This window comes from Oryctolagus cuniculus, chromosome 3 (assembly GCF_051225735.1).
Source record: "Oryctolagus cuniculus isolate XC-2025 breed Fujian yellow rabbit chromosome 3, ASM5122573v1, whole genome shotgun sequence".
Lineage (NCBI taxonomy): Eukaryota > Metazoa > Chordata > Mammalia > Lagomorpha > Leporidae > Oryctolagus > Oryctolagus cuniculus.
The window spans coordinates 75048206-75073994 of NC_142869.1; the positions used below are offsets into that span (position 1 = coordinate 75048206).

General features: G+C 36.1%; 1 protein-coding gene and 1 long non-coding RNA gene across 5 annotated transcripts in view; one reads left to right on the plus strand and one right to left on the minus strand.

The window, feature by feature from the left end:
* The window catches only part of SCN9A (sodium voltage-gated channel alpha subunit 9), a 185675-nt gene that overhangs the window by 128286 nt on the left and 31600 nt on the right, over nt 1-25789 (plus strand). For all 3 annotated transcript variants that reach the window (XM_070069809.2, NM_001082358.2, XM_089327925.1), the window contains 3 exons: nt 16261-16381; nt 21577-21731; nt 25364-25537. In XM_070069809.2, the coding sequence (XP_069925910.2) occupies nt 16261-16381; nt 21577-21731; nt 25364-25537 (450 nt within the window). The remainder of the gene's footprint in view (nt 1-16260; nt 16382-21576; nt 21732-25363; nt 25538-25789) is intronic.
* The window catches only part of LOC127491606 (uncharacterized), a 140264-nt gene continuing 116654 nt past the window's right edge, over nt 2180-25789 (minus strand). Inside the window, exons 2-4 of one of the 2 annotated variants that reach the window (XR_011387279.2) lie at nt 17392-17517; nt 3121-3292; nt 2180-2404 (exon numbers count right to left, since the gene is read on the minus strand). This is a non-coding gene — a long non-coding RNA (uncharacterized LOC127491606). The remainder of the gene's footprint in view (nt 2405-3120; nt 3293-17391; nt 17518-25789) is intronic. The other variant, XR_007920389.3, reaches the window with a different exon arrangement.

Here is a 25789-nt window from a genome sequence, read left to right on the forward strand (position 1 = left end):
TAAATAAATCTAAAAAAAACAAAACAAAACAAAAACAATTTCAGGTTCTAGTGCCACTGCCTGAAGATTTTCCCTTTTTTGTAAGAAATACTGAAGTGTATTGTCCAGAGTACATTCAACCCAGTTATTACAGACAGTTCAGAGTTATTACACCGTGACCATGAAGGAAATATCTACGTAGTTTTGTAGGGCCTTTCTCTCCAGCTATTTTAGATGAAAATGCTGATAGTAAACTTGTTTTTCAATCTGGAGCACAATAAAATGTAGATTATTAAAATATTTATTATTTGAGAAGCAAATGAAGAGAGAGAGAGAACATGGCTCCATGTGTTGATTCACTTCCCAGATGCTTACAACAGGGATAGGGAGTACCAAGGCCAGGGCCAAATTCAGGGATTCAATCAAGGTCTCCTGTGTGGGTGGCAGGGACCCAATCTCTTGAGCCATCTCTGCTGCCGCCTTGAGTTTGCACTAGCAGGGAGCTGAAACTAGGAGCTGGCGCTGGGACTCAAAGCCTGGTGCTCCAGTTTTAGAGGCAGGCGTCCAAACAGCCGCGCCAACAGCCTGACGTTCTGTGCCTGCCCACAGCGTCTCCAACCCTATCATGCTAACTCGCCCTAACTCTCATAAGTTTTAGCTTCTGTCTGACTTCCCAGATTCTTGAGCTGCTGATTCCATCTTTTCTTTTTTCCATGCCTAAGAACAATTTAAAATAGTGATTATTACAGTTTTGATGAACTTTGATGAGCCAATAAGGCCAATCTTGATCACCCAACAGAGAGTATCTCCTGATTCAAAGCTTTAGGTCACATAGTCTCAACGCTACCTTAGACTGTGGTTAAGAAGGCAGCCTCTGAAGTAGAGTATGTGCCTCACACCCTAGCATTGACATTACTAATTCTATGATTTTGGGCAATTTACAAAAATCCTTCTTTTTTAAAAAAAAATTACTTATATGTAAAATAGAATTGTAATGAACATTACAAGATTCAAGTGAATAATTAGACAAATGTCTGTTCAAGAGAAGTGCTCCCTGAGCGATTATTACAGGTATAGAATTGAGCACGCACACTGTCCATAGCTATTTGGTGCAGTTTAAATTTCAGACACACAGCATGATGTCGATCCAGGGTTCACAATTTTAGTGTGTGAAAGACACGACTTGGGTGGCTTCTCTAGAAAAGCCTGTTCTGGGTTATACCCTATGAGCTCTGCTTAAATCTGGAGGATAACTCAAAATACTTATCCGCAGTGTTCCCAACGACTGCCGTGATGGAAAATTCACCTGACTTCTTCCCAGGGTAGTTTAAATTCATATTTCTGAGCTTCATTTTCTTTATACAGAGACTGATGATATATTTCCCCTGGGCCTGTTTAAAGTCCTGCATTTTGAATGAAGGGAAAGAACATCTCTGATCTTTGACACTCTCCATCTTTCCTTCTCTTCACTCCACAAGCTCTCTTTGAAGGACTAGTATCCTATCCCCCGTGCATTATATGGGGAATTCTCAGTCCTCTAGTGTCAACTCAGGTAAACAGTGTTCCTTGCTTTGGTATACAGTTAAATATACATTCCTGAAGCAAGCCAAAATATTTGATATAGAACATCTTACAAGAAAATGACCATATAGATGAGTCAAATAAAGGATTTTGCAAGGTGACTTAAACAGTTCAGAGAAACCAGTTGGCTGTAGAACCAGCACTTCTCTGAAGCTAAAGTCAGTCTAACAATTAAGAAACACACACTGTCATCTCCAGACTTCTCTGTGAGAGTAAGACTCCTGTCACTGCTTCTCAGAATGCAGGCATCGAGTTCATGGCTCCTCCTAAAGTCAGCCATCTCCTGAGGTGCAGTGAGCACACTGCAAGCATTAGCAACACACTACACAGATTTTTACCATTAGCATCAAAGTGCCTCTGCACTGCGGACCTCAAATGAAGCATGAAACGTGCTCATTCATCCCGTAAATATTTGTTACATCCTACTATGCTCCAGGCACTGTGCTATGAATTGTTAAGGGAAAAAAATCCTTCTGTCACCCAGCTGCAATAATTTAATTTATGCCTTCACATTCTAGTTAAAGTACAAGAGCTCAGGGCCTGGATATGGAAGGCTGTAAGCTGTTTCAAGGATGTATTCAATTTCTAGGACTGTCATAACAAAATGTCACAAACTTGGTAGCTTAAAAAACAAGAAAATTTTTTTTAATAGTTCTTGGGGCTGGGAAACTGAAAGCGAGGTATCAGTAGGGTCGTTCTCGCTCGATGCAGGCTCTAGGGAGGGACATCCCTTGCTTCTTCCTCACTTGTGGTGGCTTAGAAATCCCTGCAGCTTACAGATGCATCACCCACTCTCAGGCCTTCTCTTCATGTGGTGGTCTTGTGTGTCCATCTTCTCCTCGCCCTAGAAAGACACAAGTTATACTGGATTAGGTCCCATACTCATGACCAAATCTTAACTTGATTACATCTGCAAAGGTGCTATTTGTAAATGAGGTCACGTGAAAACGCACCTGGATTAGTACTTTAGCCTATCTTCTGGGGATACAATTCAACATATAACAAAGCATTTTTATTTAGAAGGATGGGTGGATATTGATGCTATTAAAAACATGTAGAGGCATCATAGGGTTTAATTTACTGGCTTCTTACTTTGACAGACTGTAGGACAGACAAGTGAAGCTAATAATGTTTGGAAACATAGATCTTCAGGGAAGAAGTGAAGTCAGAGTTGTGGACAAGTTGACATGTTGTGTTAATCCTGGGTTTACACACGGAGTCAATTCCCTAAGAGAGCAACTCTGAGAGAGAAATCTGGGTGTACATTTACTAATGAGTGTTATCAGTAGTAACACCTGTAAAACGATGAGGGCTTCAAAGTGAGCAGAGAGGAACGTTCAACCGCTACAAGTGCAGCAGAGCCCTCAGCTCATCCTACAGCATCTCCAGTGCCAGGGTGATCCTACAGAGTACCAAACTGAAACGAGGGAGTTGGGCCTTTGGGCCCCTCACCGACTAGTCTTTGGGTACAGGCTCTCCCTCTGCCTTCGCAGGGGAAGGAGTGTATCCCTGTGTACATCAGCTCCTTTCTGCAGTAACAGTTCCCAAAGAGGGACTCACCTATAAGCCTGAAGCAGCAGTCCACCCTTATGGCAGCTGGAGGAATGAATGGCTCTCGTGCAAATAAGGGTCTGGGCAGTGCCTCATTGTATCTGCGACATCACAGCAACCACAGAAAGTAAGAGGTCACCTGATTCCCTGCAACACTGGAGAGGTGGATGCACAGAAGAGCCTGAAAAAATCAAGTGTGTACACTTTGACGTGTTTCCTCTTTATGACAGCTCTAGAAAGTTGAAATTATTAATCTGTATTTTTACATTATTAAGATACAAAAAATTTGAAAATGTGTTGTTAGCCACAGATGTGTCTGGGCTCTTTTTAAATTTGAGCTTCAAACTTTTTTTTAACTTTTATTTAATAAATATAAATTTCCAAAGTACAGTTTTTGGATTACAGTGCCTTCCCCCCCCACCCATAACTTCCCTCCCACTCGCAACCCTCCCATCCTCCGCTCCCTCTCCCATCCCATTCACATCAAGATTCATTTTCAATTTTCTTTATATACAGAAGATCAATTTAGTATATACTAAGTAAAGATTTCAACAGTTTGACCACCATACTACCTGCCGTGGAAAGCCAAGAGTGAGGAGAAAATAGTTCATTATTTTTGTGCCTCTGTAATAGTGCAATTCATGACTAAATTTTCCATTATAATGGTTTGGTGCATTGCTAATTTATTATGACTCTAATATTGCCATACTAATTTTGCTTTTAATACTCCTTAATGCTGATATATTATAATACAGTCTGCTTCAATATTCACTGTTAATATTTATAATTTGGATATTTACATTTGTTTCCTCAAAACTGTCTTCTTCCCTTCTTTCATTTAAAGAATCTTTTTTTAAGGATTTATTTATTTATTTATGTATTTGAAAGACAGAGTGAGAGAGAGGGAGAGACAGAGAGAGTCTTCCTGTCCACTGGTCCATTCCCCAAATGGCCACAGTGGCTGGAGCTGGGCCCATCCAAAGCCAGGAGCTTCTTCTGGGTCTCCCATGTGGGTGCAGGTGCCCAAGGACTTGGGCCATCTTCTACTGCTTTCCCAGGCCATTAGCAAGGAGCTGGATCAGAAGTGGAGCAGCTGGGACTAGAACTGGTGCCCACATGGGATGCTGGTATTGCTGGTGGAGGCTTAACTTACAATGCTACAGTGCCAGCCCCTTCTTCCTCTCTTTGATGAACTGATTTTTATGCCTAGACTATATTCATTTCTCAGGACTGTGAACTGTTCACTTTGTTCGTTTACTATGCTCTGAATATTTTTAAATTATAATGTTTTTGTGCATATCTGTATTTTTATTTGTATAAAATTCTCTGGTATATAATATGCCTTTACTGTGCCCTTTAATGCAAATTGTTGATCGATATTACAAACTTCTCTGGACCAAATTTAAGGCTTCTCTGTGAAAGTCTTGCTAAGGTAACTGTTAGAAGTCAGTGACACTAAGGATTCTGTAGCTCCCCCCAGCTCATTAATGAGATGGACAAATGCCTTGGAAACATTGTTAAAGTCCAGATCATTGAATTTATAGCTCTACTTTTTGTGACCTATTGTGTTATATAGAAAACCATTAATATAATTGCCATTATTTTTCTACCCATCACTTTTCTGCTTTCTTTCCAGTTTTGTATTATCTCAGGATAATGTGTACATTTGAGTTTGTTTAATGTTAAACCATCATCATATTAAAGCTATGTGAGTATCAAAGAGCTAGAGACCATATCTGTTACTACATTAAGGTATAACTGTTCGGACCTGAATTATTTTATTAAATATGTTTTACTTAAGGGCACACAAGCAATCTCCATATATATTACTCTCTTGTATTACGTCACTATTTTTGGTCAGCAGTCTATTTAGCTGAATATGATGGGATGCTAAACACACAACTACATAGAGTGTTATATTTAACAATGTCTAGAAATGATCAATCCACATGAATTCCACATTTTAGATTCTATCTGTTTTGCCTTCTACAAGTTTTCACATGTAGCTTTCCTATGCTGTCTTGATACCTTTGGTCAGAAATGACTGTTTTACCTAAAGCCTTATATCCAATTGCTCAACATTAAAGAGGTGGCAAGAGATAGAAGTAGTGCTTGTCATACTCACCTGAGAAAGCCAAAGCTTTCATGAGACTTTGCTTGTATTGGCAGGAATAGTGTGACATTGCAACCACTAAGGACAAGTACCCCAGCTGAGGCAGGACATTCATCTGTGTATACTGCTCCCCTGAATAAAATCTGGACTCTCTTAGTAAGGTGCACTAAAGATATTAACAGGCTCTGATACACTCCTATAATGATTATTGTTATTCCTTTATGAGAATGTTGAAGGAAGTGCAGGGAGATCATTTAATGTTTTAAAAGATGCATATAATTGAAATAATTTAGAAAAATATGTGTGTCTAGTATAATTTTATATTTTGAATTTATGTAACTTATCAAGAAATAAACATAAAATTTTATTTACTGAATTATTGCATATTGGAAAAATACACACAAATAAGAATTTGCAAATATTCAACTATTTTGTATCTACAAAATACAAATTACATTTAGTTCATTGAAATATAAAGTCAGACAAAACTTAAAACAGGATCTTTATTCTACCAATATAATCTTAATTAATAGTTTACTAAACAGTTATTTCACGTGTTTGTTGTATTTGTGTATACTAGAGAAAATATCAGAAATTTCTGTAGCTATGGAAGGCATAGAGTTTTCCTCTCCTAAACTAATTTTTATCAAATATTTTTATACCCTATAAATATTGGGTCTCCAAAAATGCTGTGTAAAAGCTTTTTGCCTTTTACCATTATTTACCTTCAATGATAATAGTAAGCAATCATTGACATCAATATTGTATTGAGTAAGGGACCATTTCAGGCTAAAGGCATATGAAAAGTGGTGGTACTTAAGCCAGAGTGTATAATATAATTTCTTGGGGTGGATATGGTACAGATGGAAATCATAGGCAGAGGAACAGCATTCATATTGTTGACCTGATTCACTCACCCATTTGTCCATCCACCCATTCATCTATTCAATATTAAATTTTGAAAGCCGTCATCTTCCACAGGACTTAAATGCGCTTACTTGTTTTAAAACATTTATTTGATTGACTTGATTAGAAGATTAGATATTTGCAGCCATAAGTGGACTTCAGCATAGGGGTTAAAACACATCCCATGACGTGAGCACTGTGGTGTAGCAGGTAAAAGCTCCTACCTGAGATGCTGACATCCCATTCGGGTGCCCATTGGTGTTGTGGCTGCCCTACTTCTGATCCAGCTCCCTACTAACGGCCTTGGAAAAGCAATGGAAGATGGCGCAAGTGTTTGGGTCCTGCCCCTCAATGTGGGAGACCCTGATGAAGCTGCTGGCTCCTGGCATTTGTCTGGCCCAGAGCTGGTCATTGTGGCTATCTGGGGAGTGAACCAGCAGATGAAAGATCTTTCTCTCTTTCTGTCTCTCTCTCTTTCTCTTTAACTCTGGCTTTCAAAACATAAATTATATTCTTAAAAAAAAAAAAAAAAGACCTTGGGGGTGGCGCTGTGGCTCACTTGGTTAATCCTCGCCTGTGGCGCCAGCATCCCATATGGGCACCAGGACCCCTCTTCCAGTCCAGCTCTCTGCTGTGGCCCAGGAAGGCAGTGGAGGATGGCCCAAGTGCTTGGGCCGCTGCACCCGCATGGGAGACCAGGAGAAAGCACCTGGCTCCTGGCTTCGGATTGGCGCAGCGCACCTGCTGTAGCAGCCATCTGGGGGGTGAAACAACAGAAGGAAGACCTTTCTCTCTGTCTCTCACTGTCTAACTCTACCTGTAAAAAAAAAAAAAAAAGGGCTGGCGCCGCGGCTCACTAGGCTAATCCTCCGCCTTGTGGCGCCAGCACACCAGGTTCTAGTCCCGGTCGGGGCACCGGATTCTGTCCCCGTTGCCCTTCTTCCAGGCCAGCTCTCTGCTGTGGCCAGGGAGTGCAGTGGAGGATGGCCCAAGTACTTGGGCCCTGCACCAGCATGGGAGACCAGGACAAGTACCTGGCTCCTGCCATCGGATCAGCGCGGTGCGCCGGCCACAGCGCGCCAGCCGCGGCGGCCATTGGAGGGTGAACCAAGGGCAAAGGAAGACCTTTCTCTCTGTCTCTCTCTTTCTGTATAAAAAAAAAAAAAAAAAAAAAAAAGACCTCACTCCCCTGTCAGAGTAACTGTGTTAGATTCTTGGGTCCTGACTATAGTGTCTTGCCATAGCACATGCTTGGAAGCAGCAGTGATGGTTCAAGTATATTTGGGTTAAATATTTTAGTCCTTTTACTGTGTGGTGGTTTTAATTATACTGTTATCAGATCTATTTTTCTTTGGTTTTTATCAAAATATATTTCTTCACAAGCAGTTACTGCCTTCATCAAAAGTATAGCTTAGACATTTTCATCTTATTGTACTTGTACTCCAGAAAACATAAGAATATTTTCCTAAAAATGTGTTTGAATTGGCAAGATTAATGATTATTTATACTTATACAATGGGAGGAGATTTGCATTTGATTCAATCTTTTTGTTAATTTCCAGTATTTATTTGAGAAAAAGAAAACATATGTTCCAATCTGTGGGTTTTTCCCCCCAAATGACAGCAACAGCTGGGATTAGAAAAAAATCTAAGCTGAGAGCAAGGAACTCAGTCTAGGTCTCCCATGTGGGTGACATGATCCAAGTTACTTGAGCCATTAGCTGCTGCTTCTTAGTGTCTGTACTAGTAGGAAGCTGGAGTTAGGAACCAGAGCTGGGAATCAAATCTATAGAACCCAATGCGCGATGTGATTATCTTTAACACCAAGCCAGTGACTACCTCTGATACTTTCTTTTATGCATTGATTTTTCAGAAAGCCAATGCTCATCTTTAAAATTTTATTTAGACCAGTTCTTTTTTGCAGGCTAGTTTCAAACTACTTGAAAATTCCTATCTTTATTTAATAGGTGCATGTTCCTAAAAGCAATGATATATTGATCTGTTTCTTATTTACATGTTTCCTATTTACATTTTGGTGAATTTGCAAGCATCACTTTCTTGGAAAGCTGTTTTAAAATATTAAACTTTATTAAACATGCTCCTTAAAACTAAATCAAGAAATGAAAACTTTAGAATATACTTTTTTAGACTTTACATTCTTATTCTTACCCCATATCCATGGAGACAATTTTTTTTAAATTATTATTTGAGACAGAGGGAGAGCGGGATATAGAGGCCTAATGCTTGCCCCAAATATTTATTTTTAAATGTTGCTTGCATTTTAAATAAACAATGCAAAGGATTGTATAGTATTTATAGTATTTAATGTAACCCCTTAAATAACAGAATCATAGAACTGTTTAGCTGGTGTTTGTGTTGAATATTTAATTTTATTACTGTTTCAAATATGTTGTTTATCATTGAGTATATCACATATGTTTTCAAAATATAACTAACTTCTACTTACAGGAACCTGATTATAACCATTCTAAATTACAGTAGAATAAATTGTTGTATCATGCTTCACTTCTAAAATTCAGTACCTAACCTTTTTCCTTCTCACAGGGATAAATCAAACTGGAACAATCAAGAACACAGCTCTGTGCTTTTTACCAGGCAGAAACTTATGTGACCAGTTTTACACAGGTTACCTAAAAATAAAAATCATACATATATGATATTTTTCAGTGTCTTGCATGCTGTTCAGCTACGAAATCTTTCTGCCTGACTCATTGCAAGAAAGTAAAAACATAAACAATTGTTCTGTAGATAAATTTATATCACAGCATGTCAATGGGGCAATTCCATTATTTTTTGTGAATCTCTTATTGACCTCCTTAATATATCTTTGTGTCCCTAGGTTATTTCAAGTGCATTATCAATAGATTTTTACTAGGTGGATAAAAAAGAGAAATACATAATATAACAGATGCCACTGAAATAAAATTTAATTTAAAAACCTCTATCAACTTCCCATCCTGATTTAATCCATATAGAGGTTTATATCACATCAAATTGTCATTTTTAAATTAAGTACATTAAAACTGTATTAAAAACAATTTTTGTAGGAGAAATATTTTGGGTGTAAGCATAAAATCTCATAGCAGGAAAAATTCTATGTAGTTTTTGAGACTCGTAGTGTTAAGCCACTTCTTGAACACACCTTTAATAAGTTGGGAGGCACAGCCAAAGTATCTAGCTTCAGGTCTAAATTTTGAGTGCATTTTGAAATGACTTTAAGCACAGTGATTATGGATACTTTAAAAAGAATCAATTTGGTAGTTAACATTTGACTTTATTAGCTCATATGAACAATGCATGAATTAAAAGTAAGTCATCCTTATGAATGAATGAGTGATAAGTGCTTGAAATATTTAACTTTATTCTAAGACCAATATTACACATTGACATTATTAAGTTTCTCATTATATACATAATCAGAGTAGCCTCTAGAAGTTAGGTGGTTTAACTAGAGCATACTATGAAAAGAACACTGTCAGATATAAAACAATTTTTGTAAAATTAGAAACAATAACATGGATTGCTTATCTATTTTTATATTATTATATTATTATATAATATTATAGTATTGATAAAAAGGAAAAAAGAATATACTATGCAGATACAATATTTTGTTTCAATTTTAGAATACCTTGTTGAGTGACTCAAATCTGTAAATTCCCTTGGGATAAAATGCATGCTAACAATAATCTTGCCTTTTTAATAATCTAGCACAGTTTTTAAATTTCTCTGTCATTGTGGAGATATTTGTTATCATTGTTTTCCATTGAGCAATGATGGGAGCAAATCTTTACCTGAAATTCACACACTCTAGGTGGGGTCATAATGCCAATAGTTCCAAATGAAATTATGAGAACAGTTTTAGTGTTTCAGTTTATTAAAGTTAATTTTAAAGGTGTTAAGACACATATTTTTGTAGTAAAAATTGGTGGTGGTTTAAAGATAATATTGTCATAGAAAACTATTGTGTTCCAGAATGTCATAAATTTCCTTCAACTGGAGCCTAAATAAAGATGCACATTTATATATGGCATATGCATAGGTATAGATAAAGCACATAATTTTTAAGAAAATCGGTTCCAAAACTATATAAATTTTAGATATATAGACAAATATATATATTTTTGTAAATATAAATATGTGCATGGATTCAAAAAATGCATGAAAATAAACTTTAATTATATTTTATTAACTTTTTCAAGTAACCTGTGGATGTTTGAATTAAAATATTATTACTAAATTTATTTATCAAGATACATTAGAAAACCTGAGAATTCTAATGAATAACCAATCTTTCATAAAGAACTTTGAATACTTCAGTTTTAAAGAATGGGTAAAAATATAATACATCAGTAGAAGTTGCCTAAATAAAAGTTAGGAAAGACATATTTTATTCATGAATAATTACTATTTTTACATTGTATTTTTTCAAACTTGGAAATCCGTGTTTAGAAAAGAGTAACTATTCAACTCAAAGAATTTGTCTTTTCTTGCCCTCCCTTATTATGCATAATTTCCTAGGATAACAGAAATTATTCCAATGGACATGTAGTTCAGGTTTTGTTTATCATTCTGGAATATTTTAAAATTATAAACAGTATTTAGTAAGCTTGAGTCTTAGAATCTACACTTTGACCTCACAGTTTACCTCCATGTTTGTTTAGGTTCCAGCCTTTGTTGATCCACTTACTGCAGGTTTCTAGCAGACTTCAGTAGTGTAAAGTGCTTAAATGTTTGTTTCTAAGATGCTTAAAGCATTTCTTATTTGATCATTACTTAAATATCTGTCCTCTGCAAATAGTCATAATTGCAGTTCTTTGACAGTGCACTGAGTCTTTGAATATTGATGATCATTTTACATTCTAAGATGTTATTACGTTTTCTTCATCAGGAAGCTCCAAGTTGATACTATTGGATATGGCAAGAAATTTACCCAGTATAGCCTTCTTATATATCAGCCTTAGTTGATCTTGTTTATTTGTCTTTATATCATTGAATCACATAAGTTGTCATATTTTTGGATAGTAAGATAGAAAGGTAGAAGATTTGTAAAAAAATTATCAGTAAAATCATGGGCATTAGTATGACTTTTCTTGGTGGTGATGTAAATTTGGCTTTATTATCTCTCCATTGCTAACCAATATATGCCTTGTTGACCCCTGTGGTGGACCTATTTAGTGCATTTCCCAGTGAGTGCATAGCTGTTCCCCAAGAGCCTCCACAATGTATCCCTAGTAGCAGTAAATAACACTAGTAAAGGATAAATATTGACTTTTCCCCTTTATTTCAAAAAGAGCTAAATTTTAGTTGTCCATAATTGTAGTATGAGCCTTGATTTTATTGCAACTAATTAATAAAAAGTCCATTTTCTGTCCAATTAGGGGAAGTAATGTGAAAATCTTGAAACAAAGAGGAAAATAACTTATCACAAATAGCTGGAGTACATTTTAATTTGGGATATCACTTTTTTTAAAGAATTATCAGATATTTCAGAGGCACACAAAAAAAGATTGCAGGGACCTTGAGAGACCCCCAAAAAAATCATGTAAAGAAACCAAATATCATTGCATTCAAGATGAAAAGCACGGGTTGTAATATAACAGATGATCTCCAACATTGAAAAAGTTGTAAGAAAATAATTACATTTCTCCAGGAGGCAAAAAGAAAAGCTCTTATAATTACAAAGGAGAAGAAAACTTATTTTGGTTCTATACCAGAAAAGTGTATTTCAAATCCAAGTTAGTACCTCATGGAGTGTGGAAACTTGAAAAACACTGGACTCTTACTCACACAAGCATGGTAACTGTGGAATTCTTCTCCAATGGTCCTTGAATTCTTTATGCTGAACTTTACTGCTTTACCCCTTAATTATTTTGAAACATCTTCATAAATTTAATTATAAAATAAGGTTGTTAAATTAAAAGATAGATGATACTGACTTGAATACAATTTAAAAAGTGTTTTCATTCCTTCTTGATATTACAGAGCTTAGTTTATTGTTAATATCTATCTACCATAACTACTTCTCCTTTATACCCACCCCTTCCTTTTGATTTATTTCTCTCAAACTTCTTGCTGTCCTTTATGTGTCTTTATTTTGATATCAAGTTGAACTAATTATTCTGGGCTCTGCTTCTTAAAGAATATTTTTTGTTGTGCAAAGCCAACACTGTATACTATATACTTTATTTTTTAAGCATTATTAATGGGTTTATTTTACTTGGAAAACATTGGGTATAACCTTGAGTCCTCAGATCCCAAGTACAATTATATTACACTACCATGAACCCTGAATGATATTACTCTCTAAAATGAGCTATTTCCCAAGAAACTACACAGTCGCACAATCAATGATCTTTCCTGCGATTCAAACCCAGGATCTCAGACTAGCCCAAGCACGACTTTATTAATGGGTGCTTAGCCTCCAGCCAGGATTTAAATGTGACTGTTTTGAAATATTTTTATGGTAAACCATCTTCTTAAGAGAAGGGATTATGTTCTGTGTTTTCTACCATGTTGCTTTAGGTTTGATGGTTTTCTACTTTTGAGTGAAAGATTATTAAATCATTAGATGATGCTATTTCATACCTATAGGAACAAGAAATGACCAGTTAACATTAACTACCACCATACTAACAAAATTATCCCTACAACCTTATTGCCTATCTATGTAAATGAGAGTAATACATTTTTAAGTAGCCAGCTAATGGTGTTTTCTCATCTAAAACCTAACATTTAAAGACAGATGTATACTTTTAATTACATACATATATAAAATATATATCATATATAGCATTGTAGGAAACACAACTTCAAGGCAATCAAAAGGAAAACCATCAAAAATAACTTTTTGATTCGATCATATTTTCAATATTGAAAAGGGAGTCTTTGCCCTACAATCAAAATCAAAATAAAGATGGTTTCAGAACTACAATGTTTTATGGATACACATTGAAAAGTATGGGAAGATGTTGAGCATACACACACACACACACACACACACACTGTATAGTGGTTACCTCAAGAGAAAAGAATCAAGACACAGTGGAGTTTTTGCTATATACTATAGTAATTAATTTTTGATGTTGAGTAGATTGTCCTCTAAAGTTCTTTATTTGTATGAAAACAAATAAAATCAATCTCAGTTAATAAAAACCAAATATTATAATACTTTCTATTGAGCTGAGCTTATTAATTTATTTGTCATACATTTTATCATTTATTTGTATTTATTTGTAACTTTCCAAAAAATAAAAAATTACATTTCCTGACAAACAAGTAACTAATATAGTAAAAAAAACTTCATTTTTTTATCAAACCATGTGAAAAATAAAAATAACCTATGTATATCAAAAGGAATTTCTTCATACAAAAGTATTTCAATTAGTCTTATATATAGCATATTCAATCTCCCAATACAAGGAAAACTAGATAATAAATGTTCCAGTTTATAGAAATGAAATCATCAAATTATTTATATAAAGTGATATATGTGGTTGTGATTATCTTTTCTGTAAAGAAAATATAAAAATTCAATTATTTCAATGTGGAGATGACTGTTATGACAACTGGATGAATTTCACCACAAAATAAATTTTGTAATAATAGTTTTTCTGTGTAAAGCATTCCTTTAAGGTCTTATTAAAGAAGCTTATTCTTTAACAAGTATGAATTTCAAAGCCTGAATAGATTGGGACTAAACTGTCTATTGCTAGGGCATGTGCCACATGACAATGTTTTGGTTAAGAACAGACCATAATGACAACAACAATACACACCAAAGGCTTAGGTGTCCTAAGTTTGTAAAAGTGCAATTTATGATGTGTTTACCATGATAAAATCACTTAACAATGCATTTCTCAAAATATAGCTCTATTTGTAAATGACACATGACTTAATTTAATTGGATAATTGAAATAATTACTGAGTGAATACTTAAAACACTCCCAGGAAATCACTGAATTTCTAAAAATGTGTTAGGCAAAATTTAGCTTGTAAGAATGAGCTAATTATAATTCCTGTAAAAAAGTTTTATAATTTCTGTTCTAGTGAATTTGACAAAAAATTTTCCATAAAAGCTACATGTGCAAAAGAAGGGATTCCTGGGAAACATTCCTGGATTTTACTTCCTCGGTAATGTTCTTTTAAACAGGGAAAAACTAAATATTTATGTTGAAGATGTTTCCATTAATTTAGCCAGAGTCAGAATTTTGCAAAGAACCATTTTATTTAAAGCTTGTTATCAGCTGAAAGGAAACCATTTTTAAATGTTAATATTTTTTGCTAATAGCAAGGAGGTGCTGTGTATTCTCTCTATCACAATGCCTCCAACTGCTTTGCTTCAAAGTCCTATCCAGTAACTCGGTTTCTCAGAGTTGAAGGGCTCTGTCTTGTATCCAAAAAATCATAGGGCCTTGTCTTTCAGTTCCTTAGTGGCAGCTCATTTGCAGCTAAGAGGCTAAGAACTGAACACATTAATAAATGCAGTCATTTAGATATGGCACATAAAGTTAGTTTTTGTGGAAATTGGCATAATGGATCATCTATGTAATTATGATTCCCCTAAATTATTCTTGAGAGTAATTGAAACCTTAAATTTTACTGAATCCTCAGTTATTGTTGATTTCTAGTTCCCTTTCTTATTGTAAAGAAATTTTAGATGAATTCAATTAAACTATTATTAACCTATTTTAAATGAAATTTCATCCTGATATTATTCATAATAGATACTATTAAACTGTTAGCCTCATTGAAATAATGCATCTGTGCTTAAGCTAAAACTATTCATTTAATAGGTATTCATAATTCTTTATTTCAGCTGTGAAAAGGATTTTTCCTCATGTGAAATATTTTATACATGCCACTTTTACCAGTGTTACATGCTGTGTGATAATGATAGAACAAAGAATTTAGTCTGGTACTCATAAAGACTACTTCCAGCTTCTATATCCAAATGTCTAAAAATTGATACTTTATATTGAGCCTGTGATATTAATTCAAAGTAAGAGATTGAAGAATCAATTTAACTGAAATGGATATTTACTCATTTTTAGTACTTACATTTGCTTCAACTATTCCATAACAGAGAAGCTGCAATCTTAGAGAACATGTGTTGTAATAAATAATAGTGGTAGCATTCACATGCCATTTAGGAGATGAAAATGAAAGTGAACTTTTTCATTGACATGATGCTCTACCCCTTTATAAAACAATATTAGGAAAATTTGACAGTTTTGCTACAATTGCTGTATGTATTTTTTTTCTAAAACTTCTGTGTATGTATGTGTAAACATCACTATAACCATGAAGTTGTGGGTGGGACAAACTTTGTGTTATGATCATATGATCATAATGACAATTCATTGCTCCCATGTGTAAGTCTGCCTTGTGTAATTTCATTGAATCTTTGTTTCAGAGTTTGCATGTGGTGCCCACTTTAATAGCCACCCTATTGACATTATAAATAATTTGATATTTTCTACTGTATACTAAAATTATCTAAAATTGGTGGCATTGGTGTGGTCTTTGGCATTTTGGTTCCAATACAACACTTTGTTTTTTAAGTCTTGGCCAAAGACCTTCTATCTATATCATCCTATTACTAATCATAAATCCATGAGATATTAGAAAACTATGTTTGAATTTTAGTGTACACTATTTTTTTTTTCTAAATCTTAACTGCCAATGAGCTTTATTGGCTGTCAAATCCAAGCTTTCAGTGATCAGGCATTTGCAATTTGGCCCTTGTGTCTTTGGTTCTTTATTGTCCTAAAATATTATACATATATTTTTATTAAACCTGAAAAATGTGGCCAATACTTTTTAGAAGTGATACTCAACAGGAAAAACTGGCTTATGTTGATTTTTTGCTACTTATTAGCATCATAAAATTAATAAAATTTACCTTTCACAGGATGTATAGATAGAAACAACAAGTATAGATGCATTGGAAGGTTACTTGACCTCAATGTGTGTTTATACATGTTTTATGGTCATCATACTGTTAATTTTTTTCATATCATTTTGCATGACTGATTATTAGATAACAGTTAAATGCAGGATTAAATGAAAACTGATGGAACTTTCTGGTGGGGGTGAATTCCTTTTTAGAGATTGAACCGATCAAGTTCCTCAGAGTGCAGTACTGTTGATAATGCCCTTCCAGGAGAGGGAGAGGAAGCCGAGGCTGAACCTGTGAATTCAGATGAGCCAGAGGCCTGTTTTACAGATGGTAAGAGAAAATATAAAAACTAACATTTTTTTAGTGTTGGATTTTTGTCTTAATATCTAATTCTATCCAGAGGTTGTTTATTAAAAGCCAGAAGAGCCCCATTTCCACACCAGTTCTATTGTGTCTGTGACTAAAGGCAAGTCACAGCAGCCCCTAACTTCAGTTTCCAAATTTTTGACATCCTAGCAATAATTTCTAAGACAATGTGTGTACTATGAAGCACTGTACTATTGAAGAGAGAGAGAGAGAAAGAGAGAAAAAGAATGAGCCTATCTGCTGGTTCATTCCACAAATGCCCAGGATAGCCAGGGCTGAGCTCAGACAAAGCCAGAATTCAGAAGCTGGATCCAGGTTTCCTATGTCAGTGACAGGAATTCAATCACTTGTGCCATCACTGCTGTGTCCCAGAATCTGCATTTGCAGGAAGTCAGAATCAGGAGCCCAAGTCTGCCTTCAAAACCAGATGTTGTGATATGGGATGCAAGCATCATAATCAAGGGACCTGATGCTGTTATCAGTCTGTTGTTTTCCAACAGTAACTCCTTCTCCTCCTTTTCACTTTCTATCATACAGAATTTACTGCTCCTGGAAATTTCCAGGGATTTTATTCAGACATAACTTTGATCTTGGTCTTGGGAAGTATCTGCTATTTTCTGATCAAGTTTTATACCATATAAGCAAAAACACAACTTTCAAGTACAGTCACAGTATACACAATAAAACAGAGAACAAGCTTTGAGCCGGAAAACATGAGTTGTAATTGGCCTACCACTAACTGTCTATGAGATTTTGAGCACATTCAAATCTTGTAATTCAGATGCCTCCCCTTAAAGTGGAGATAATAACATCTATATTATGGCTATGTTTAGGGATCAAATCAGATAATCCTTACCAATAGCACAGTACCCATCTTCTTCCTTCTACTTTCCTTATTGCTTTTCAGTGATTTTCTTAACAATTCTATATAAAAGAAGGAAGATGCTATTGACTCACTATACTCATGAGCTTACCTTCCAGAATCAGAATTTCTGCTTTTATTCTTCAAAATTTCATTCTCCAAGCTTTTTTTTTTTTTTTTTTTTTTTTTTACAAAACATGAACAAATGCATTCGGCAAAATGACAGGAAAATAGACATCTGCAAACAATAAGAGCATTATTTTTTAAAAACACAGAAAACCTCATTTTACGTCAGAAACAAAGCAGTGTGATACTGATGATTTAAATTTCGTGTTTCTATTTTGTACTTTCAATTTTTAGTTATTTTTTGGTAAGAAGAAAAGATTAATTTCAAGAAGCTGGCCGTCTTGGGGGAAGAATGATCTCTGGATCCAAGATGTGATCTTTCCTCCCAACAAGCCAATGAAAGTTTTTAAAGGGACGGGGGTGGCTGTGAGGGGAGGTTAGACAAAAAGTCAGTTAATCTGTATGGTGGAGGCAGAACGCCATAAAAAGTTCTGAGGTCTTCAGCTGTCTGTAAAAGAGCTGATCACTAATTTTCACATGGATAACATGTTAGACAACTTCATGCTTTGTCTTTTTCTTTTAGGCAGAAGACAACATCTGTGAAATGTTCGTGTTAGAGGATTTAGACATTTTAAGAAGTCATGAATAAAAGCTTATGTTCCCAATCAATTTTACATGATTAATTGTATTAATCATGCTGTTATGTATTTCATGGTAATCTGTCTTTGAAGAGGACAATGGCTTCTTTTTTGTTTGAAAGCATTGGGCTGGTGCCGCAGCTCACTTGGCTAATCCTCTGCCTGCGGTGCCGGCGCCCCAGGTTCTATTCCCGGTTGGGGCACTGGATTCTGTCCCGGTTGCTCCTCTTCCAGGCCAGCTCTCTGCTGTGGCCAGGGAGTGCAGTGGAGGATGGCCCAAGTGCTTGGGCCCTGCACCCGCATGGGAGACCAGGAGGAAGCACCTGGCTCCTGAATTTGGATTGGCGCAGCACCAGCTGCAGCGGCCATTTGGGGGGTGAACCAACGGAAGGAAGACCTTTATCTCTGTCTCTCTCTCACTAACTCTGCCTGTCAAAAAAGAAAAAAAAAAAGTATTGGTTGAACATGATGAAATCCCACATGGACATTATGTAACATGAGAGCACATTAATGAAACTACCCAAAGGGAAAAGCATTTACCCACTGGGATCCATTAACATGTTTGAAAGGTTCTCAGTTAGGTTTACATTTAATTAAAACTCCTTGTAAGGAGAAGGTGTGATAACGTTGTTAACTAGATAGGTTGGAAATCTCTTGTGGGGGTGCTTTTGCAAAAAGCCAGACAGGCAGTGGAGCACTCCTGCCTCATAATGGGAGAGAGAAAATCTTTCAGGTGTGATAAATCCTGAGGGCAATCTTATAAACTTCATCTCAATTACAAAGTTTATCTACTTTTCTAATTAGAAACTATAGTGGTTTTCCAATTTCTCAATTGTAAAAATAATATTTCTCTTCTATTTTATGACTGATCAAAATAACTTTCAGAGATTAAATTTTTCTTAAACAAAACTGATGGTTTCCTTCTCCGATAATTTACACTTGAGTCAGATTAAGTTCTACACCTTCATTTTTATATTTGAAATAAATTCCAAAGAATCAAGCCTTAAGTTACTATACAGGAAAAATTACATGTTAAATTTTTCAGCACTGATATTTATTTTTGCCCTAGAAGAGATTGTTCCATAGTTTTTACCCTATGCTTTTATTGTTTCCATATCATTTTATCAAATGTCTTCTGTTAACTAAATGCATTTGAGATATGAAAGTTAATTTAAGTACAAATGATGATAAATTATTTTAAATATTAAATCACATTTACTGTAATTATCATTGGACAAAGGAAGCCACATATGTATTTCTGTTAGCCCTTTTTTATTCCTGCTTGCTCAAATTGTAAAGTCTGGAATTCACAGAGATGCAACCCTTCAGATTAAACATTGATGACATTATAGAACCCTTTGGGAACATTAAATATTTTAAAAACAAACTATTCACAACATTTTGCACTGTGTAGAGGACTGCAGTGAGTACTGTGAGCAGAAAGAAAGGAATCGCAGACACATTTTTAACCTTCAAGGGGCTTAGCATATTCCAGAGAGAAAGGACAGGAACATTATAAAATACATAATAGCAAAAACATCATAGACTTAGGGAACAAAACATAGTTTGCTACATTATTTTAAATAGATTTATTTGTCCAAAAGAGTTACAGAGAAGCAGAGAAAGAGAAAGAGACTCCCAAAATGGCCATAACAGCCAGGGCTGAGCCAGGCCAAGGCCAGGATCCTGGAGCTTCATCCAGGTCTCCCATGCAGGTGGCAGGGGCCAAAGCACCCAAGCCATCTTCTGCTGCTTTTTCCAGGCCATTAGCAGAAAGCTAGACAGGCCATGGAGCAGCCAGGCCAGGAACCAGTGTACTTATGGGATGCCAGCATTGCAGGTGGCAGCTTTACACAGTAAGCCACTACACTGGCCCCAGATTGCTACATTTCTATTAAGGTGCAAGGAAATACCTTGTATCAACTGGATCAATGCACTATCCACTTAAGAAACTTAAAACAATAACAAGACATTGTCTAGTAAGTGTAACTCCTTAAAGTGATTCTAGTCTTGTCAGGACATGCAGCTTATGAATATAAAAGTTTTTACTTCACAGGCTCAATATTTTTAATTGAAAAGTATTTTCAATAAAATATGTAGAAAAGGAAATTAATTTTTAAATCTGCTTAACACATAAAGTTCTGAAAGAGTTAACACAGTACAAGCATAGTTTTAGCATGAAGAGTGTTCGCTATTTTCATTTTAATTTATCAGTACAATGAATGTGAAACATGGAAGCTATATGTCAAAATATCACTCATGTACTGAAGATGTGAGCTATTCTTTGCTAAACTGGAAAATACAGTTTGAATAATGAAAGAACATTTTCTCATTTTTTGGTGCTACTTACAATATAATGGTTGTAAATATAACATAATTTCACTGTTTTATTAGCACTTCCTCACCATATTAATTCTGTTCTAGAAATTCAAGAAGCCCTGACTGGTAGCACTTGATAATTTTGTGGACTTCCATCATGACTGATTTCAAACAAATTATGTGACTTCATTGAATGTGGAGTTAGGAAAAGATACATGGTAGCCCAAGAGTATATCAAATTTCCACTACCCATGTAGAATGGCCATAAATAGTTTGAGGAACACAGAGAATAATAATAAAATAGATTAAAATAATAGAAACAAATGTGTATTATCTTAAATGATTAATTCTAGATTTGTGTAACTGAATTTTTAATTATGACTGCATTTAACAACAGAGAAGCAAATATTCCTAACAATTTAATTGGTTATCATGAACTGGAATGGCTGATTATGCCCATTGAATTCTATGCCCATTGAATTCTGCCCCTTAATGATGTTCCTGAATGCTCCACACACTTGGTCCTTTTTCCTTTTCACCTACATACTCCATATAGGTCTCTCACAAGGGTGGCTGGGGCCTAAGCTCCTGAGCCACCATTTGCTGCCTCTGATAATGCAATTGCAACAAGCTGGGTAGAAACAGAGGAACCAGAACTCAAACTGGCACTGTGAAATGAGATGGGAGTCCCAGCTATACTGATAGAAGTTGCAGGCCTCCCAAGTGGTGGCTTAACCCACTTCACCACAGTGCACATCCTGTGCACCTTCTAATAAAGACTTACTACTTCTGAACCTAATTTTAGAAACTTCTCCTAATTTTCTTAATCTTCTTTGGAATGATGTTTCTCAACAGGCTTTTGAAGAGGAATGGCAGCATGTCCAGTTATAAACCAGATCACACTTAGGAAAATTTCTGGCAGCAAAGAAGGCCCTGACACACATTTTGTTCTCAGATTTTAGATCATTCACTCGTTCATTCATACATTAAATAAAAGCAGTTTAAACACCTTGGAGGAGATTGATAAGAAATCAGGGCATTACAGAGAGCAAAAATACATTCTCAGTTCAAATAAGCAATAAATATATTAACGAAACATCACCTAGAGTTGCAAGTTGAGAGAAGGCAGTATCCAAATTAAATATACCTGAAACTGCAGATATAAGTGTTACAAAGTATTGGTTGCATAAGTACCATGGACAAAGCTTTGCACTAAATAAGGTATTTTTGCATTTTTAAATATCAAGATTTTACCTGTATATCTTCCTTGACAGGCTGTGTACGGAGGTTCCCATGCTGCCAAGTTAACATAGAATCAGGGAAAGGAAAAATCTGGTGGAATATCAGGAAAACATGCTACAGGATAGTTGAACACAGTTGGTTTGAAAGCTTCATTGTTCTCATGATCCTGCTCAGCAGTGGGGCTCTGGTAAGTGATTGGACCCCTTAAGTCAATCATGTTGTTTTTAATGAATGGACTATTTCATTGAAAGAAATTATGAATGACTAATTGACAAAAACTGTATGGGTGAAATGGTCTTTATTCCATTCAATTTTGGTTTACAGCCATTGTCTATATTCAAACTAAACTAGAGTCTTTTTGCTTTTACTTATTAAACTTATTATCTGGTGAAGAATTAGGCCTTTTTAAAAGTTATCTCAAAAATTAAAAAAAAAAGATAAATGATTATAGGATAAAAATATCATAGCAAGCTGTTTTACTTCAGATATAATCATTATGGTTAGTTCCAAGGACAGAGTTTTAAATGTTTACTGAGCACTCTTAAATGGACATTATTATTCCTGCTCCCTTGAATGCCAAATGGATAAGATCAGCATATTATTCTTAAGTGTCTGAGTGAGACTAAAGAGAGAGATACAAGCTGGTGATTACAGAACTGGAACGCATTCATAAGTGAAGTGTGTACATGATAAAGCTCTTTAGCCAGAACAATTGTCTATTTCTTATTTCATAAAGTAAATGATGTTTTACAGTATTTAAAAAGACAAATAGGATTTTTTCCGGCCAGGCTAGGTAAGTTAAGAGGATGACATGTGTAATGAACAGAAATGTGAAACAGCAACAGATATTCAGGAAATTAAAAGCAGCAAAAACCATGCAGAATTCTTGGAGGGGAAGAGCAAATATAGGTAGACAGGGATACTGAGAGAAAGATAGGCACTGTCAGTCTATGAAGTAGCTTGCATATTATTATAAATGAAAACATACTCTTCTTTTAAAGTGATACTAAGACGAGCTAGTTGTTCTTGTATGTATGAGCACCTTCCAGGAGGGTTGGAAGGGAACTGAGAGTCACAAGCCCCTTGAGCCTTTTCTTGTCTTTCTTTTCTACTGACACTAACAGAAATGAACTTTAAAAGTCATTAGGGGCCCACTTCCAGCTATATATACCATTGCAAGTTCCAGTAAACAAAAATGGGAGTACTGTGGGATTTTATAAATTGCCTCACAGTTTTCATGCTTCTTCATCTACTCTTAGCCTAGTATGTTAAGCTGTTCCTGGATGCTAGGAAGACGTGAGATGCATAGGTCTGCAATAAAGAACTTCGTTACTCATGGCGTGGAAAGTAGCAAGAGTTTCACCATGTTTATATTGGCTCCCGTTATCCCCAGTTCCCAAGAGGACATACAGTGGGCCTGTGTGAATGCAGAACACATAATGGGTTGATAACACAACTAAGGAACAACAAACTTAAAGAACCCATCCTGGGGCCGATGCCGTGGCTCACTTGGTTAATCTTCTGCCTGCGGCGCTGGCATCCCATATGGGTACCAGTTCTAGTCCTGGTTGCTCCTCTTCTAGTCCAGCCCTCTGCTGTGGCTTGGGAGGGCATTGGAGGATGGCCCAAGTGCTTGGGCTCCTGCACCCACATGGGAGACCAGGAGGAACACCTGGCTCCTGGCTTTGGATTGGCGCAGCTCCGGCCGTAGCGGCCATTTTGGGGGGTGAACCAATGGAAGCAAGACCTTTATCTCTCATTCTCTCACTGTGTAACTCTGCCTGTCAAAAAATATTTATATAGATTCTTCTCAGTTTTCAAACAACCTTGTAAGATGGTGGAATTTTGCTTTTTACCAATGAGGAAGCAGGATACAGTGTTGCAAGATTCTTGATGTCCTAAAGCTATAAAATGACAGTACTACAACTTACTTAAGATCTAATTTGAAGTCACTATATCTTTTCCCCCTGCTGTGATTCCTTAGAAAGAAGAGGAGAGACCAAAGAGCAATAAATGCAGGGTAACAGAAGTGAGTACCAGTAAAGTTTAGGCTACAGATAAGACTTGGCACATACAATGACATATTGGGCTTCTTGCTCCCACAGCCACAAAATGAGTTCTGCAAGCTGGGATTTCTGCAGACTGAATCCTATTTTAGCCTCTTGGACCAGTGCAAGTGCTGTCAATTTAGGCAAAGTTCTGGATTTTCATCATGGAGACTTGCTGTTAGTCCTCCTCTGACCCTAGTCGGAGGAACAGGCTCTGTACCATAGCTCTCTATAGCAAATGCTTAATCCTTAAAACCAAACCCCTTCCTTGTCTTTGTATGTCAAGGACTGAGTCATTGCCAAGTTTAGGTGACTTGCCTGATTTCTCCAAAACTTGGCAAGGGGAGGGCTGGAAAATCCCGAGGGCTAGGAACCTCTCCCTGCATTTCTATTCTACTCAATTTCAGAACCTCTACCAATTGCTGGGACCTTCTTTTTGCATCTTAGTAGGTTTGCTCATTCTCTCTGCCCCCAAATTCTCCATTGTCATCAATATTTCACCAACAATTTACAAAAAAATAGTTTGAAAAAGTTTTATTTGCTTACTGGAAAGACAGAGTGACAGAGAGAGAGAAGAGACAAAGATCATCCATTGGTTTACTCCTCAAAAACTCACAACAGCCAGGGTTGGGCCAGACTGAAGCCAGGAGCCACAGACTCCATTTGGATATTCTACGTAGGTGGTGGAGATCCAAACACTGAATCCATCATCATCTATTGCCTCCTTTGGTGCACATTAGCAGGAAGCTGGCTTGGAAGTGTAGGAGCCAGGGACTTGAACTATGTGGACATTCCAAGAGGTGGCTTAACATGCTATGCCACAGCACCTGACCCTAAGGATAGTTTTTAAAATATTGATAGAATTGGAAAAATAATGAGAATGGCACAAGGTATTGTGGACTGTGCACAGGTAATACAACTTTAATTACTAAAGGTACATATCCATTCATTTTTATTTATGCCAGCAAGTCATATTGTTTCAACCTGAAAGAGAAAATTCTAATAATATAGACCTGTCTATATCAGCAATGATTTCTAGTATCTCAGTGAGCCACCAGTACTTTATAAAATTTATTTCCCAAGGAACTTGTGTCTATGACCACAGTTTCACTGCTTGTCACTTACTAAAAGTTCTTTGCAAGTATAAAAGTGTTGCATTCATGGAATGAATGTAACACTGATTTGTGGAGCTGAAGCTATTGATGAATGATAAAATATGGTTACAGAATCCAAAAGAATGAACCAATTTCTGTGTACTATAGTCTATTAAGCTACCCTAGTTATTCACTTAGTGACTCTTTGCTTTTTCCTGCTATGTTCTTGACATGGTGCTAGGCACTAGTATATATAAGCAACTAACAGATGAAGGAGATATTTCAAACCATACAGGTGAGTGCAAAGGAGATTATAGGATGAAAGAGGTTTCTAAGAGGGACTGACCATGGAGTCATGTCTCAAATTATTAGTACTTATTCAATTTGAGTGAGGAGAGAATGGGAGTCAGATGAAGTTGAAAATCCCTACAGGTTTCAGATCATTATAGGTCATGTCATTCTTTTTTATTCTTTCACTTATTGTCTGGTAACTATCAATGAGAAAACCAGAACTCCATGATACATACTGGTTGAGAATCAGAAGAAAGTCAGCTGGCCCAGATTAGTAGTACTCCTATGTCTTAGTGGTCTCACCATCACAATTCTATCTCCTGTCTTTGCTATGAATCATAAGTTTTAAGTTGTGCATGATTGAAGTTTGGATATTATTTCCACAGGCTTTTGAAGATATATATATTGAAAAGAAAAAGACCATCAAGATTATCCTGGAATATGCTGACAAGATATTCACCTACATCTTCATTCTGGAAATGCTTCTAAAATGGGTGGCATATGGCTATAAAACATATTTCACCAATGCATGGTGTTGGCTGGATTTTCTAATTGTTGATGTAGGTACTTCTGAGTAGAAAGCCTTTACCCAATGTTCTACTTTATCATGTTTTAATTTTAATTAGCTTCATATACTTTCAGGGTATCAGTTTGTTTGAGAAATATTAGTGCACAGGCTGGCACCATGGCTCACTAGGCTAATCCTCTGCCTGCGGTGCCGGTACTCCAGGTTCTAGTCACAGTTGGGGCGTGGTTCTGCCCCGGTTGCTCCTCTTCCAGTCCAGCTCTCTGCTGTGGCCCAGGAAGTCAGT